Source organism: Bufo gargarizans, chromosome 6 (genome assembly GCF_014858855.1).
Source record: "Bufo gargarizans isolate SCDJY-AF-19 chromosome 6, ASM1485885v1, whole genome shotgun sequence".
Classification (NCBI taxonomy): Eukaryota; Metazoa; Chordata; class Amphibia; order Anura; family Bufonidae; genus Bufo; species Bufo gargarizans.
In genome coordinates, this window is record NC_058085.1 from 130,219,874 (window position 1) to 130,233,794 (window position 13,921).

Below are 13,921 nucleotides of genomic sequence, written 5' to 3' on the forward strand. Positions count from 1 at the left end.
AAGGATGATCCGGAGGGTACATGTTAGCGGTGAGGGGCCCGATCTATGCAATCATCAAACACAGTAAGCATACCACCCCCTGACCGATACTACGCCGCTCCAGACTAGTGGTATGCTTACTGTGTTTGATGATCGCATAGATCGGGCCCCTCACCGCTAACATGTACCCTCCGGATCATCCTTCTGCTCCTCCCTCTGTTTGTTTTTATACTCACTGGACGCATCTATCGATTGTTTACTTTTTCAATGTACCTGATCGGTGGGTCCGCCCCTTCACTCTTGTATGCAAATGCTAAACATGTATGCCTGATCGATGTTTTTATAAGCAGGTATACTAACACTAGATACTTGTAAAATTTTCTTCATTTGCCTTATTATGCACTTGTACCACTACATTTCATCATGTTTTTGTAATTGTCACTTTTGTATCACGCCCACTGGGTGTGGCGTGAACACATGATTTGTATTTGTGATTAAGTCACCTATATATCTGCCTTCACTTGATTTGTACCTTTGCTTGAGAAAGGCTCAGTTTTGGAGCCGAAACGTTGCACCGTATGGTTGATTAAAGAACCTCACTTTCATTCTGCCGGAGTGCCGTCCTTTTTCTGGATACATTGGTTGGGGTAAGAAGTCGATTCCCCCGGAACGTGCACCCATTTTTTCCATTGTAGGCAGTGCCGCCATTTTTCTTCTATATCTATATATATATATATAAATAAATATATATATATAAATATATATATATATATATATATATATATATTTAAAAAAAAAGCAGACTGATGTACCAGCCCTGAAAAGGGCTTTTCGGGGTGCTGTCAGGACGCTGTCCTTACAGCAGATGAGTCTGTGGACACAGAACAATAACGCTTTCCCTATTGAATCAGCAGCAGCACTGTCCCTCTTCTCACTGAGAATGCAGCTTCCGAATGAATCTAAAATGGTTGCTGTACAGGAGGTGGGAGGGTCTGGAAGGGAGGGTCTGCTGCTGATTGGCTGGAATGTGTCTGCTGACTGTGAGGTACAGGGTCAAAGTTAACTCAATGATGATGTATAGGGGGCGGACCGAACAGCACATATGTTCGCCCGCCACGGAAAACGCGAACAAGCTATGTTCGCCGGGAACTGTTCGCCGGCAAATAGTTCGGGACCTCACTAAACACTGAATGAGACATCACTACACACTGAATGAGACGCCTGTCAATACTAACAGCTAGAAACATGGCAGACTCTAACGAGGCTGGTCTCTGATGAAAAGCAAATGCATATTTCAATCTTTCCGAAAGACCATGGCAAAATTGACTTCGGAGTGCAGCATCATTCCAACCAGTATCAGCTGCCCATCTCTGAAATTCAGAACAATATATCTCTGCGGACTGTTTAACCTGGCATAAAAGACGCAGTTTAGATTCAGCCAGCGCAATGCGATCCGGGTCATCATATATCTACCCCAGGGCTACAAAAAATGCATCCACCGATCGGAGAGGCCGTGCTCCCACCGGCAGCGAAAAGGCCCAAGACTGAGCGTTATCCCTGAGCAGCGAGATGATGATCTCCACCCTCTGCTCCTCATTACCAGAGGAATGGGGAAGTAGCCGAAAATGGAGTTTGCAAGCCTCTCTAAAGCGAACAAAATTCTCACTACCCCCGGAGATCGTATCCGGAAGCGAGATCTTAGGCTCGGAACAAACTCCATGAACGCCAGCAGAACCGGTCACCTGAAACTGAAACACAGTTTTACGGAGATCTGCTACCTCCAGCAAAAGACCTTGCATGCGGTGAATCAAGGCTGAAACTGGATCCATGCTTAAGGCGGTTATGGCGGTTTATAATGTCACGGATGATGTTGCAAATAGCTGGAACTTATAAATATACATCCGACTGGCTTGATCCCAAACTAAGGAGCATATAGGTGAGCCCTATAAAACCCTAAGAGCTCTCCCTTACTGCTATGCCCATGCAATGGTCTGAATGGTAGACGATTGCATGCCCACGTACCTGTGTGACACCTGAAGACCCTATAATAGTGAGGGGACACGACCACCAGCTCCCTGCACTTAATACGGACCGAGTCAGGGTCACCTAGAATCAAGCCAGCAAGGAAACACAAATAAAGAAAAAGACTTATCTTAGCAAACAGCAGTAGCCTCCAGCAGTAAACACCTCATCCAGGAAGTAGTATAAACCGCAAAGTGAGGCAGTATGGGAGGGAATATGAAGGGAGACAATTAGTCTAAATAGGTGACACCTGGGAGAAGGAAAGGAGATGACAAAGTGAAACCAAAACAAAGAACGTCATGCAAGAGGTAGAGAAGAACGTCTGTCAGACCTTCTCACAGAACTGGCGGTGACACGTAGATTGTCCTCCCTTTCTGCCAGAGGAAAACATTCCCCAATTTTGCCTTGGTAGCGAGGGTCTGAAAGCATGGCTATTCGGTAATCATCAGACTGCTTGACGTCAACGACACACTTGTCACTGCGTAAGCATGAAGCATACAGGTGGCCATTTTGGCCAGCATGCCTGAGGAGCCAGTTATTTCTGGCTCCACCCACCACTGATACAATCCCTGCGACTCCTTCTCTTCCTCTTGCAGTGGCAGCTCTTCTTCCTCATCTTTTTCATCCTCCTCCTCCACGGCAGATTCCCTTTGTGTGTCCCCAACATCTGTAGGGTGGACAGCAAAATACATCAGCTGCTCTTCTTCCGCCATGGTTGCCTGCTGCATGAGCATCAGTGTCTGTTCAAAGATAAATATGAGAGGGAAAATATTGTTCATGATGCAGTTGTTCCTGCTGACAAACTTTGTAGCCTCTTTGAAAGGGCTTTAGCACACGACAGGCATCTCGGATGAACTGTTGCTGCATGACAAAATTGTTCACAGCTTTCCGGTGCTCGGAGAGACACTCAAGCATGTGCATTGTCGAATTCCAGTGAGTTGGCACATTGCGAATTAAGCTGTGCAGCGGCAGGCCATTCTGTCGCTGCAGGTCCAGGAGAGTGTTCCTCGTCATGTAACTTCCTCCTGAACTTTGCCAGAATCTTGCGCAAGCCAGTGTACTTCTTTAGAAAGTGCTGCACCACTAGGTTGATGACATGCACAATGCAGGGAGCATGTGTTATTTTGCCCAGGTTGAGGGGGGGGCCACGGTTCTGCGCCCATTGCCGCTGACCACCTCTCTCCCAGGATGATAAGCATCAACATGGTGTTCCAAAAAATGTTTTTATTCCAAATGTGTGGAAATAGAATTCACGGAAACTGACAATTGAGGCCTAACACTCAATTTCTCGTTAACTCAATTTCTCGTTATCACTCACAGGTAGATTGCTGCCCTACCTTGTAGTAATTACATATATATGCTGGTTTAATTACATTTACTAATCCCCCAAAAAATAAAAAATTCCAACCTTGTGGAAACTGAATATACACAGACCAAAAAATATAAACGCAACACTTTCGGTTTTGCTTCCATTTTGCCTGAGCTGAACTCAAAGAACTGAAACATTTTCTACTCTGGATCGGCGTATACGACTGCATGTTCCAGTTCCTGCCATTATTCTGCAACTTCGCACAGCTATTGAAGAGGAGTGGACCAACATTCCACAGGCCACAATCAACAACCTGATCAACTTTGTGTGAGGCAAATGGTGGCCACACCAGATACTGACTAGAGTCTTGACACCCCTCAGTAAGGCAAAACTGTGCACATTTCAGAGTGAGCTTTTATTGTGGGCAGTCTAAGGCACACCTGTACAATATTCATGCTAATCAGCACCTTGATATGCCACACTTGTGAGATGGGATGGATTATATTGGCAAAGGAGAAGTGCTCACTAACACAGATTTAGACAGATTTGTGAACAATATTTGAGAGTAATTGTTTCAGATTTTTGTGTTCAGTTCATGCAAAATGGGAGCAAAATCGAAAGTGCTGCATTTATATTTTTGGTCAGTATATATAAGCGGAGAATTGAGGCTTGATGCTCAATTTCTACTTAATACACACAAGTAGATTGCGGCCACACCATGGGTATTGCTGTAGTAATTGTACACATATACACACACTGGATAATTATATTGATTCCCAGGCACAGCCAGCCACAGGTCCTGTTTCCCTTTTCCATGGCTATCAGCTGCCCTGCTTCTCCCTATTGTACAAAACAAAACACAGTTCTTCTTTGGAATTCTAACCTTTCCCTTCAGTGTCCCCGGCAATAAGCTTGATTGATTTCTGACTGTCCCAGATAGATTTTTTGCTGTCCCTGACTCCCTAAGATTGTTTTCATGGCAGACACTGCAACACCCCACCACCCTCTCTCACAGCCCAGCACAGGATGGTATTCTGCTTGTTCTGCTAGGGCACCTCCCTGCGCGCTGCAGCACTGATTGACTCATTAATGCTGTCTGTCAGCCTGGGAGCCAATCTAGGCAAGCCCTCCCCCCACTTCCTCTCAGGGTCGAGAATCCTTCTTCCTCCCTAGTGCTTTTTTCCCACTGACATATGCACTAAAATGGCTCTACACGCCGTTTTAGTGGATTCGTCTGACTGAACTCGATTTGGTCCGAACTGGTTCACTCATCCTTTATCGAAATGCTTAAAGGGATTCTGTCACCTCTTTTTACCCTATAGAGTTGCGTACATACATGTCTAGATCGCCGCTAGCATGTCTGCCATATACCTGTCCCATAGCTCTGTGTGGTTTTATTGAGTGTATAAAATATATATATGTAAATCAGCCTGGTAAGGAGCCCAAAGGCTGTACTAACCGTTCTGGAGCCCAGCCACGACCCCCTGTGAAGGAGCCCAGCACCGCCTGTATCCACGAATCTCCTCCTTGCTCAGAAAGTCAGATCGCGGGGGCGTGGCCTAGCAGGGCATGTGAGCGGACACGTGTTGCAGAGCTCCTCCGCTACCTCAGCCATATTATCCTGAGAATCTGCTGGTTCTACACGTATCCTGCACATACTCGACCGAACAGACATAGAAGATCCCCCCTGGCTTGCTGGGGAGGCTGTTTGGACCTGTCATGACCAAAAGGAAGGAGCAAAAGGGATTGGAGAAGGAGGGTCAAGATGGCGCCGGAGCCGCTCCTGGGTGTTCAGGCCGCGTCACGGAGGTGCAAAGAGAAGCTGCAGCCAAACTAGAGAAATATGCCAGGCTATCGGCTGCAACGTCTGGGAAAGGCACTCCCAAGAAGCCAGTGGCTACTAGAGATATGTCTGATGTGGACTCTGATACTGAAGGGCCTGACCCGGATAAAATACCGGTGGCTCGGTCGCACCGCTTTGGCACTCTGACTACCGAAGGTGACCATCTGCCTTTAGACGCACCCGGCTCTGATTCAGAAGAGCCGACGTTAAAGGATGTTATGAATGCTATTGCTAAATGTGGCAGGTCGCTGAACACCCTCACCATGCAGGTTGGGGCCATTAAGGAAGATGTCTCTATAGTGCGTCACGATTTGAAAAAGTTGGCTGAACGTACGACGGCTCTGGAGGGCCGGATGGGAGAAGTAGAGGACGCCATGTCCCCTTTGATCAGAAATGTGAGAGACTATTCGCTGAGACTGGACACTATTTCAGCAAAGCAGGTGAGCCCTGTTGGACCGTTTCCTGGCACAACCGACCTTGGTCCCAGACCGCCCTCTGGAGGTCTGAATCCAAGGGAGGCCGTGCCACATGCTCTGTGAGAGCTTGCAAGCTGGCGTTAGCCCCTAACGCCACCTGAAACCCCTGTTGGGACGTGGTCCGAATGGATGAGACTGCCACGTCCCCTGTCAGTTCTACTAACTGCTGGTCCCTAGGCCACTCCTCCGGTGAGCCCTCCTGGACCGTGACCCGGCACAGCCTTCCTTGGTCCCAGACCACCTGCTTGAGGTCTGAGTCCGAGGGAGGCAGTGCCGCTTGCTCCCTGAGAGCGTTCAGGCTGGCGTCAGCCACTAGCGCCACCTGAAACCCCTGACTGGACGTGGTCAGAATAGATGAGCCACGTCCTCTGTAAGGTCCCTGGGACCTGTCTCTGGGCCTCCATCTGACTTGGCAGCCACTTGGTTGGAAGGGGGAAAGCCATCAGACCCCTGAGGGGCCCCAGCACTCCCACCGCGCGTGACAGCCGCTGCCACCGCTGGTAGTGCCTGCTTCCCCTCAGCTCCCGACCAAGTCGCCAGTCCAGACGGACTAACCTGGCCCTCTGACATCCCAGTGGTGGAGGAACACTGCACTGAGGCTTTACCTGGGAGCCCTACTTCTCCTGGGACAGCCCTGACCTCATTTGCATCCTCCCCCCCTGCAGCTGTCTGCCCCCTGCTTGTCCCCCCAATCACCACACTGGAGGACAACAGGGTCCAGCAGGCTTGCTGGCTACACCCTGGGGCTTCAGCCCAGCTGGCAGGAATGACCCCCTCTCCACTGAGGGGAGAGGCACACATCACATCCCCCACCTCCCCATCAACAGGCATAATGGGTACATTCACAGTATTATCAGGGGGGGACATTACATCACATTCTGGGGAATCGGACCTTGGGGTGTCAGCGGCTACGTACTTAGACACAAGCCGCCCCAGGTCCGTCCCCAGCAAAACACTGGCAGGGATATTTGCGGATACCCCCACCTCCCTTACTCCTTGACCGGCGCCCCAGTCCAGATAGACCTTGGCAACGGGCAGCGCCGGTTCCACTCCTCCAATCCCGGAGACAGTGAGGGATCTCCCGGGCAGTAAATCATGGGGTGTCACCAGTTCAGGCCGTACCAGTGTCATTTCAGCGCCGGTGTCTCTAAGTCCCATGGCCTGGCCCACGGTGACCTGTTGAACATTGTCAAGGGACCTCCCACCACCCCCACCCACACAGTGGACGGTTTCCGGGTTGATGACTGGGACGGATCCCTTGGGCGCTGGGGACACATGGCTTTGAAGTGTCCTGGCTGCTTACACAGGTGACAAAGTCGGGGTTCCCCCACCGACGTGGAAAGTGCAGCAGGGGCCGGTGCCCACTTGGGCCTAGGAGCAGGGGTAGCAGGGGCAGCGTGCGTCTTACCCCCTCTCCAGCCGACAGGTTTCCGGGCCTCTGAAGTCCTGTTGTTGGTGTATTCATCGGCCAGGGCTGCTGTTGCGGAGGCCCCCTTTGGCTTCCGGTCACGGAGGTACTGCTGGAGATCCTCTGGGCAGTTCCACAAGAACTGTTCTGTGGCGATGAGCTCCTTCAGCTGCTGGACGGTGCTGAGATCCAATCCTGTGGTCCATTGGTCGACCGCTCTCAGCAAGGCCCGCATGTGATCGGCCCAGCTCTGGGTAGAACCCCAGTGCAAATTCCTGAGCCTTTTCCGGTACGACTCAGGGGTTAAGTTATACTGCCTGACCAGAGCCTGTTTGATGTCCTCATAGCTAAGGATGGTCTCGCTGGGCAGGTACCCGAAGATTTCAAGGACTTTTCCCCTGAGCCGTGGCGTGAGGAATCTGACCCACTGGTCCTCTGGCAGCTGGTATTGATGGCAGGCTGTCTCAAATGCCAACAAAAAGGTGTCCAGGTCCCCATCTTTGTCTAGAAGGGGAAAGTCCTCCGCCCGCAGTTTGGGAATCCGGACCTCTGAAGACTCACATTGGGCTGGGGAGGGCTGCTGGAATTGAAGCTTCAGCTGGAGCATTTGTAGCTGGTGCTCACGCTCGGCCTGCTCGCGACGTTCTGCAGCCTGCTCACGGCGCTCTGCAGCCTCTGCTTGCTCGCGACGCTCTGCAGCCTCGGCTTGCTCGCGACGCTCTGCAGCCGCCAGTAGGAGCTCAGAGGCTGCCTGGTCTCCAGCCTGGAGACGGTCCATGGCATCTTGTAGGAGAGCAGCTGAGCCAGCTTGGCTGGGGGGATGGGCAGGTGGAGGGAGGCCCACTGCGGACCTCACTTCTGGCGACTGGCTCCTTGGGGAGCTTTGGCTGTGCTCCCCCTCGCCTTCCACCTCCTCTCTGCCCCCAATTAAAGCATCGGCCATCTCCTTCGATTTGCTCCTTGTGATACTGGCCGCCATTGCAACGGATGGTCACTGACACCACTGCAACCTGATGCACACACACCTTATTGTATCTGCACTCAGACTGTCTAGTGTTGAGCTGATCTTAAGACTCCAGCAGCAAGAGCTACTGCTGGTCGTCTTTAGTGTCTGGGAGTATGGGTCTCACACTCACACACACTAGTATCTCGATCCCACTTTGCTGCCACCAATATGTGATGAATACCACCCCTCGTGCCTGCTGACGTCAACCACGTCGAGCTCACGAGACCCGGTATGATCACAGGGTTTACCAAAAACGTGAAGTTACGCCCTCCAGAGGAGCACGTAAGGTCAGACTGGTATAGTTTACACACACACCTCCTGTCCATGCGGGCACAGAGAGGCAACAAGCTGGGAGAGCCTTTTCACTGCCACAGTGAAAACAGCCCACAATAAGCCCGGGTAACTGCCACCAGTTTCTCGTTTGATATAAGCCCGGTCCGCTAACGGGATTATATAGGGTCAGAAACCAACCCGCGGTAGCTTATAACTAGGCCAAAACACGGACGTGGGGATTCGTGATCGAGATACAAGATAGCACAAGATTAAATTATAGATTTAATCGCTGTAAGAGCACACTAGATATGACACAATATACACAGACAATATATACAGTGGTCTGAGGTTACAGATACAGATTATATGGGTACAACAGGGTGAAGCAGTGTAAAAGTAAGTTACCAAGTATGATGAAAGTTCCTTGTGATGTCCTGAGCTGGAGGCCACACGAAGGGCTGTGATCTCCTGCTATTTCCTGGGTCCCTCTAAACACATGTGTAGGATGTGACCCCTCTTCAGAGAAAGACCGCGCCTACTTGCTGGCACCAGGCTTTTAACCTGTAGCTGGCTCCCCCTCTTCTGGGCTGACGGTGAATGACCCACAAAACCCTTTAGGGTTCATAGCTCCAGATCAGAGGGTCACAGGGAGATGGTTCTGGGACTAATGGACCTGCCTGGGTTCCGGCTACAAGTAGAGCCCAAACCTGGTACCGGTAGGTGGTTTCTATGGGGAGATATGGGTATCTCCCTACCCCGACTGGGTACGAGTAAACAAAGACCATGGGACCGTACCTCGTGGCCACCGGGACACAAATATGTATCCGGTTTGCGCCTGCGATGGCCGGGCGCTTCATAATTCCTTATGAGAGGTAGGTGCCAATATGTCTAGGAAATCTCATTGATCCGGGCAAGAGCAGATACCCCCTGCTGAGAGTTTTCCTGCCGGATTCAGGTGGCTCCAAACTGGTGCCTGGAGGTGTGAACTTCTCCTTGAAGCTTGGGGCGTCTTCCTGGCCCACTGACATTCAGATGGCTGGGGGGGGGGGGGTGGAAACTTATTTTGCATATACACTGAATCATGCCAAGAGGTGCATAAAATAATCACTCGCTGTTGACTGGAAGCTCAGGACAAGACCTGCTCTCGAGTGTGATGACGTTTCGCAGGTCCTGCTGCTTCTAGTCAAAGCTGCAAAATGTCATCACGCTGGAGTGCAGGTCCTGTCCTACGCATCCACTGAGAAGAGGGGGCAAAGGCTGTATTAATGAGTGTTCCGCAATGGTAGCAGTGATTAGTAATAGTGCACAGGTGGCAACCCTACGCACAACCCGCACAGAGCCAAGTGCCCACAGAGACTGTTCTGAGTGCCCCCTCTGGGACACATGCCAAAGGTTTGCCACCACTGCCCTAGGCGTTTACTGTATAGGCCCGGTTACTTTTGTGTATAGTCACATTGCTGTGAGTGTGGTGAGCTGAAATCCTGAGTTTTTTCCATCAAGCTATAGCCACATCTGAATATAGATTGAGCTATAATAAAAGTATATACAGTGAAATCTCTCTAAAAGCCAGCGATTGAAAAGGCCACCTCCTTATCCAAACCAGATTTGTTACGACAGATTTTGCAGTACACCATAATGCATACTGTCCTTCTTCTTTGGGAAGTCCATTCCTGTAGAAATCCACTGTTCTTTGTCATTTTGAGCAGTCATTTTGTGTCCATATATAGTATTATATCATGTAGAAATAATTTTAACCATTTTTGTCATTTTCTTTTTCTTTACTTGTTCCAGGACTGAAGATTAATACAGATCTTCCAAAATACATGGTACGGTATCCACAAAAGTCAGTGGGAAAAAACATTTATCATTAATTCCATAGCACTGTACATCTAAATGGGGGTATAAATACATAATATAAAACAACATAAGTCCTTTGAGCATGAACCCAGTAACAGACTGGTACAAAGGGGAGTACAAAGGGAGAGGTGGCTTAACCGTGGAGCAGTGTTGAGGATAGATTGAAGGAGTGTGAGAGTGCTAAATAGATGTGGCAGGTGGTGGTAAAGGCTTGGATGTGGGTTTGAAGGACAGGTCAAGATCAAATGTCATTCCCAGGCAGCTGACCTGTGAGACTAGAGAAAGCATGATGCCCTTAACTTTGGAGGAAAGATAATGAATTTTGTTTTCTCCATGTTGAGTTGTAAGAAGTGGGTAAAGAATAAAGATATAGACATGCAGAGTGACATTTGGGCCAGGGAGAAAGATTTGAGTGTCATAGAGGCAGTACTAGAAGTCATGGGACTCTATCAGCTGTCGCAGGCGGAATGTATAAATTGAGAAAAGTAGAAGACCCAGGATAGAGCCTTGAGAGACACTAAGAGAGTGAGGGAGTGATGAGGAGCTGGTCTATGAATGGGAGACATTGAAAGTTCTGTTGTTCAGGATATGAGGAGATCCAGGAGAAGGCCCGGTCTCTGATGCCAAACGATAAGACGGTTTGCAACAGGAGAGAGTAGTCGACTGTATCAAAGAAAGAAGACAGGTCAAGAAGAAGGAGTAGAGTGATGACATCTAGCTTTTGCAGCTAGCAAATCTGTGTCAAATTTTGTTAGGACGGTTTCAGTGGAGAGATTGGGTCGAAAGCTGGATTAAAGCGGATCAAAAAGTGAGTGGGATGAGAGGTGGAAGAAAAGTTTGAGATGAGCATGTTTTTCTATGAGTTTTGATGAGAATGGGAGTGGCAAGATGAGGTGATACCTGAATAGAGATGATGAGTCCAGGGAAGGCTTATTGAAAATGGGTGTCATAGTGGCATGTTTAAAATAGGAAGGGAAGACACCAGTAGTTAGTGAAAGCTTGAAGAGGTGGCTTAGGCCAGGGATAACTATAGTGGTAATGCTAGGGATTAGGTGGAATTGGATTGGGTCAAGGGCATAGGTGATGAGCTTTTCCTCAGTGATGGTGGTAAATTGGATTATGTGGGAAGGGCATTGAGTAGTTGTGTAGCAGGATTGCAGTCATTGTTGGGTAAAGCTTTCTCAGATTTTCTCAATTTTGTGTTTGAAATATGAGTCAATGTCTTCAGCTGACATGTGGGAGGGGGGACCCAGGGACTGAGCAGAGAGTTAAAAGTATTAAACAATTGTGTATCGTATCTATGTATCCATCTATCCATCCATCATGCAATTCTTCTATTTAATGGTCTATATTCAGTACCCCAGGCCAGGGGGTATCTGCAAATGTGTGTAATGTTTTGTAATGTTATGTATTTTTTATTGTAGTGGCCATGTATTCCAGTAAGAGAAAGGTATGGTTGTCAGGATCAGGGCTAACAACCCTGTTGCTCCCCTCTTGGTAGGAGTGAGCTGGCCCTACTTCCTGCCAAGAGGGGCAGTTCCAGTCTAGTAAAAGAGAAAGAAGAATTCCTGTTTAGATTGTGGGGGAGTAAAGAAGCACATGTCAGAACTCCTACTCCCAGTAACCGTATCCAATTCCCCTGTGAGACCAACACTCCAGAGGGAAACTCGGGAACCAGATATTCATCTCCTGTGAGAACAACTTTATCCTGCCTCAAGAAAATACTTGAGAGACTAGACAGTAGAGTATGGAGTGAAATATAGCTTTTTAGATACTGCTGGAAGGTGAGGGACTACAGCTCAGATACCACCAACTACCCAAACCATTGCTAGGCCAGACTAACATTAAACCTGTACTACAATGGACACCTAAATCCACAAGTGCTTGCTAGTGCCAACATATTGCCATCCAACCAGCCACTATACCTTCTCATCTGGTGCCAGAGAAACTGCACTTTGTATTTATTGCTGCTGGATGTGCCACAAGTTGTACTAAGTACAGCAAGACCGTTATATGCTTACTTCTGGTCTGATTCTTCAATCTACACTTTCACTGCACCGAACCCCAGGGAGTAATAGCATGAGGGTGTACACTGTGACACAATATCTCATCAGGGCCACTACCACTCCCATCCCCTGTACAGACTCCTCAGGGGCTCCCTGCACACATACTGTATCTATCAATGTTCTATGCCTTTTCCTGTTGCAGGTAACCCTTGAGGCATCTTTGGGAACCATTGACTTTCTAGTAAAGATATCTGGTACTGATGAGGTTCAGGTTCACGGCAGAGGAGAAAAACATCTTACAATATCTACCAGCAACATCCATGTATTAAATCGGATTTTGAAATCTATCATTTACACAAGCATAATGTATGATATCTATAGTCTGGATATTGGTAAGAAATTACTCAACAATGTACTATTCACTTGACTTGACACTTTACAGTGTATAAAATATTTTGAAAAATATATAAAATTTAATGGGACTTTTTATAAAAATAAAAAAAAGCACAATAGGATTTATTTTCAGCCTTCATCAAAGTTGTTTTTTTATAGGAATAATATAGTAAAGTTCATCAATATATTATCCATGTCTATGTGAATGTCCTGAAGGTATCATATTGTGGGTATCTCAGGCCTCTGTGTGACTGACTTGTTGTCTTGTAAGTCTTCTTTCAGCAGCAATTCCACACAGAGCCCCATTATGTTTGTCCTTGTTAATCATATATAGCATTGATATAGTTGTTTCTTACACATGTATGTTCTTCTGCCGTTTTATATATGGCAAACTTCAAATATATGCCATGACGTACCCATACAGAACTTCCACCTCCCTTGTGTAGTAATAAGGATGTAGTCAATAAAGTGTATAGTGAATCTTTATATATAAAGTATATAGTGAATTTTTATATATATATATATATATATATATATACACAGTACAGACCAAAAGTTTGGACACACCTTCTCATTCAAAGAGTTTTCTTTATTTTCATGACTATAAAGACATCAAAACTATGAATTAACATATGTGGAATTATATACATAACAAACAAGTGTGAAACAACTGAAAATATGTAATATTCTAGGTTCTTCAAAGTAGCCACCTTTTGCTTTGATTACTGCTTTGCACACTCTTGGCATTCTCTTGATGAGCTTCAAGAGGTAGTCACCTGAAATGGTCTTCCAACAGTCTTGAAGGAGTTCCCAGAGATGCTTAGCACTTGTTGGCTCTTTTGCCTTCACTCTGTGGTCCAGCTCACCCCAAACATCTCGATTGGGTTCAGGTCCTTTGACTGTGGAGGCCAGGTCATCTGGCGCAGCACCCCATCACTCTCCTTCATGGTCAAATAGCCCTTACTTTCAAAGTTTTCCTAATTTTTCGGATGACTGACTGACCTTCTTTTCTTAAAGTAATGATGGCCACTCGTTTTTCTTTACTTGCTTTTTTCTTGCTTTTTTCTTGCCATAATACAAATTCTAACAGTCTATTCAGTAGGACTATCAGCTGTGTATCCACCTGACTTCTCCTCAACGCAACTGATGGTCCCAACCCCATTTATAAGGCAAGAAATCCTACTTATTAAACCTGACAGGGCACACCTGTGAAGTGAAAACCATTTCAGGTGACTACCTCTTGAAGCTCATCAAGAGAATGCCAAGAGTGTGCAAAGCAGTAATCAAAGCAAAAGGTGGCTACTTTGAAGAACCTAGAATATGACATATTTTCAGTTGCTTCACACTTG

The 13,921-nt window shown here is 47.6% G+C and overlaps 1 protein-coding gene across 3 annotated transcripts in view; it reads left to right on the top strand.

Annotated features, from left to right (window-relative positions):
• The window catches only part of B4GALNT2 (beta-1,4-N-acetyl-galactosaminyltransferase 2), a 214,121-nt gene that overhangs the window by 174,422 nt on the left and 25,778 nt on the right, over positions 1-13,921 (top strand). For all 3 annotated transcript variants that reach the window (XM_044296761.1, XM_044296762.1, XM_044296760.1), the window contains exons 4-5: positions 10,108-10,142; positions 12,382-12,571. In XM_044296761.1, coding sequence (XP_044152696.1) covers positions 10,108-10,142; positions 12,382-12,571 — 225 coding nt within the window. The remainder of the gene's footprint in view (positions 1-10,107; positions 10,143-12,381; positions 12,572-13,921) is intronic.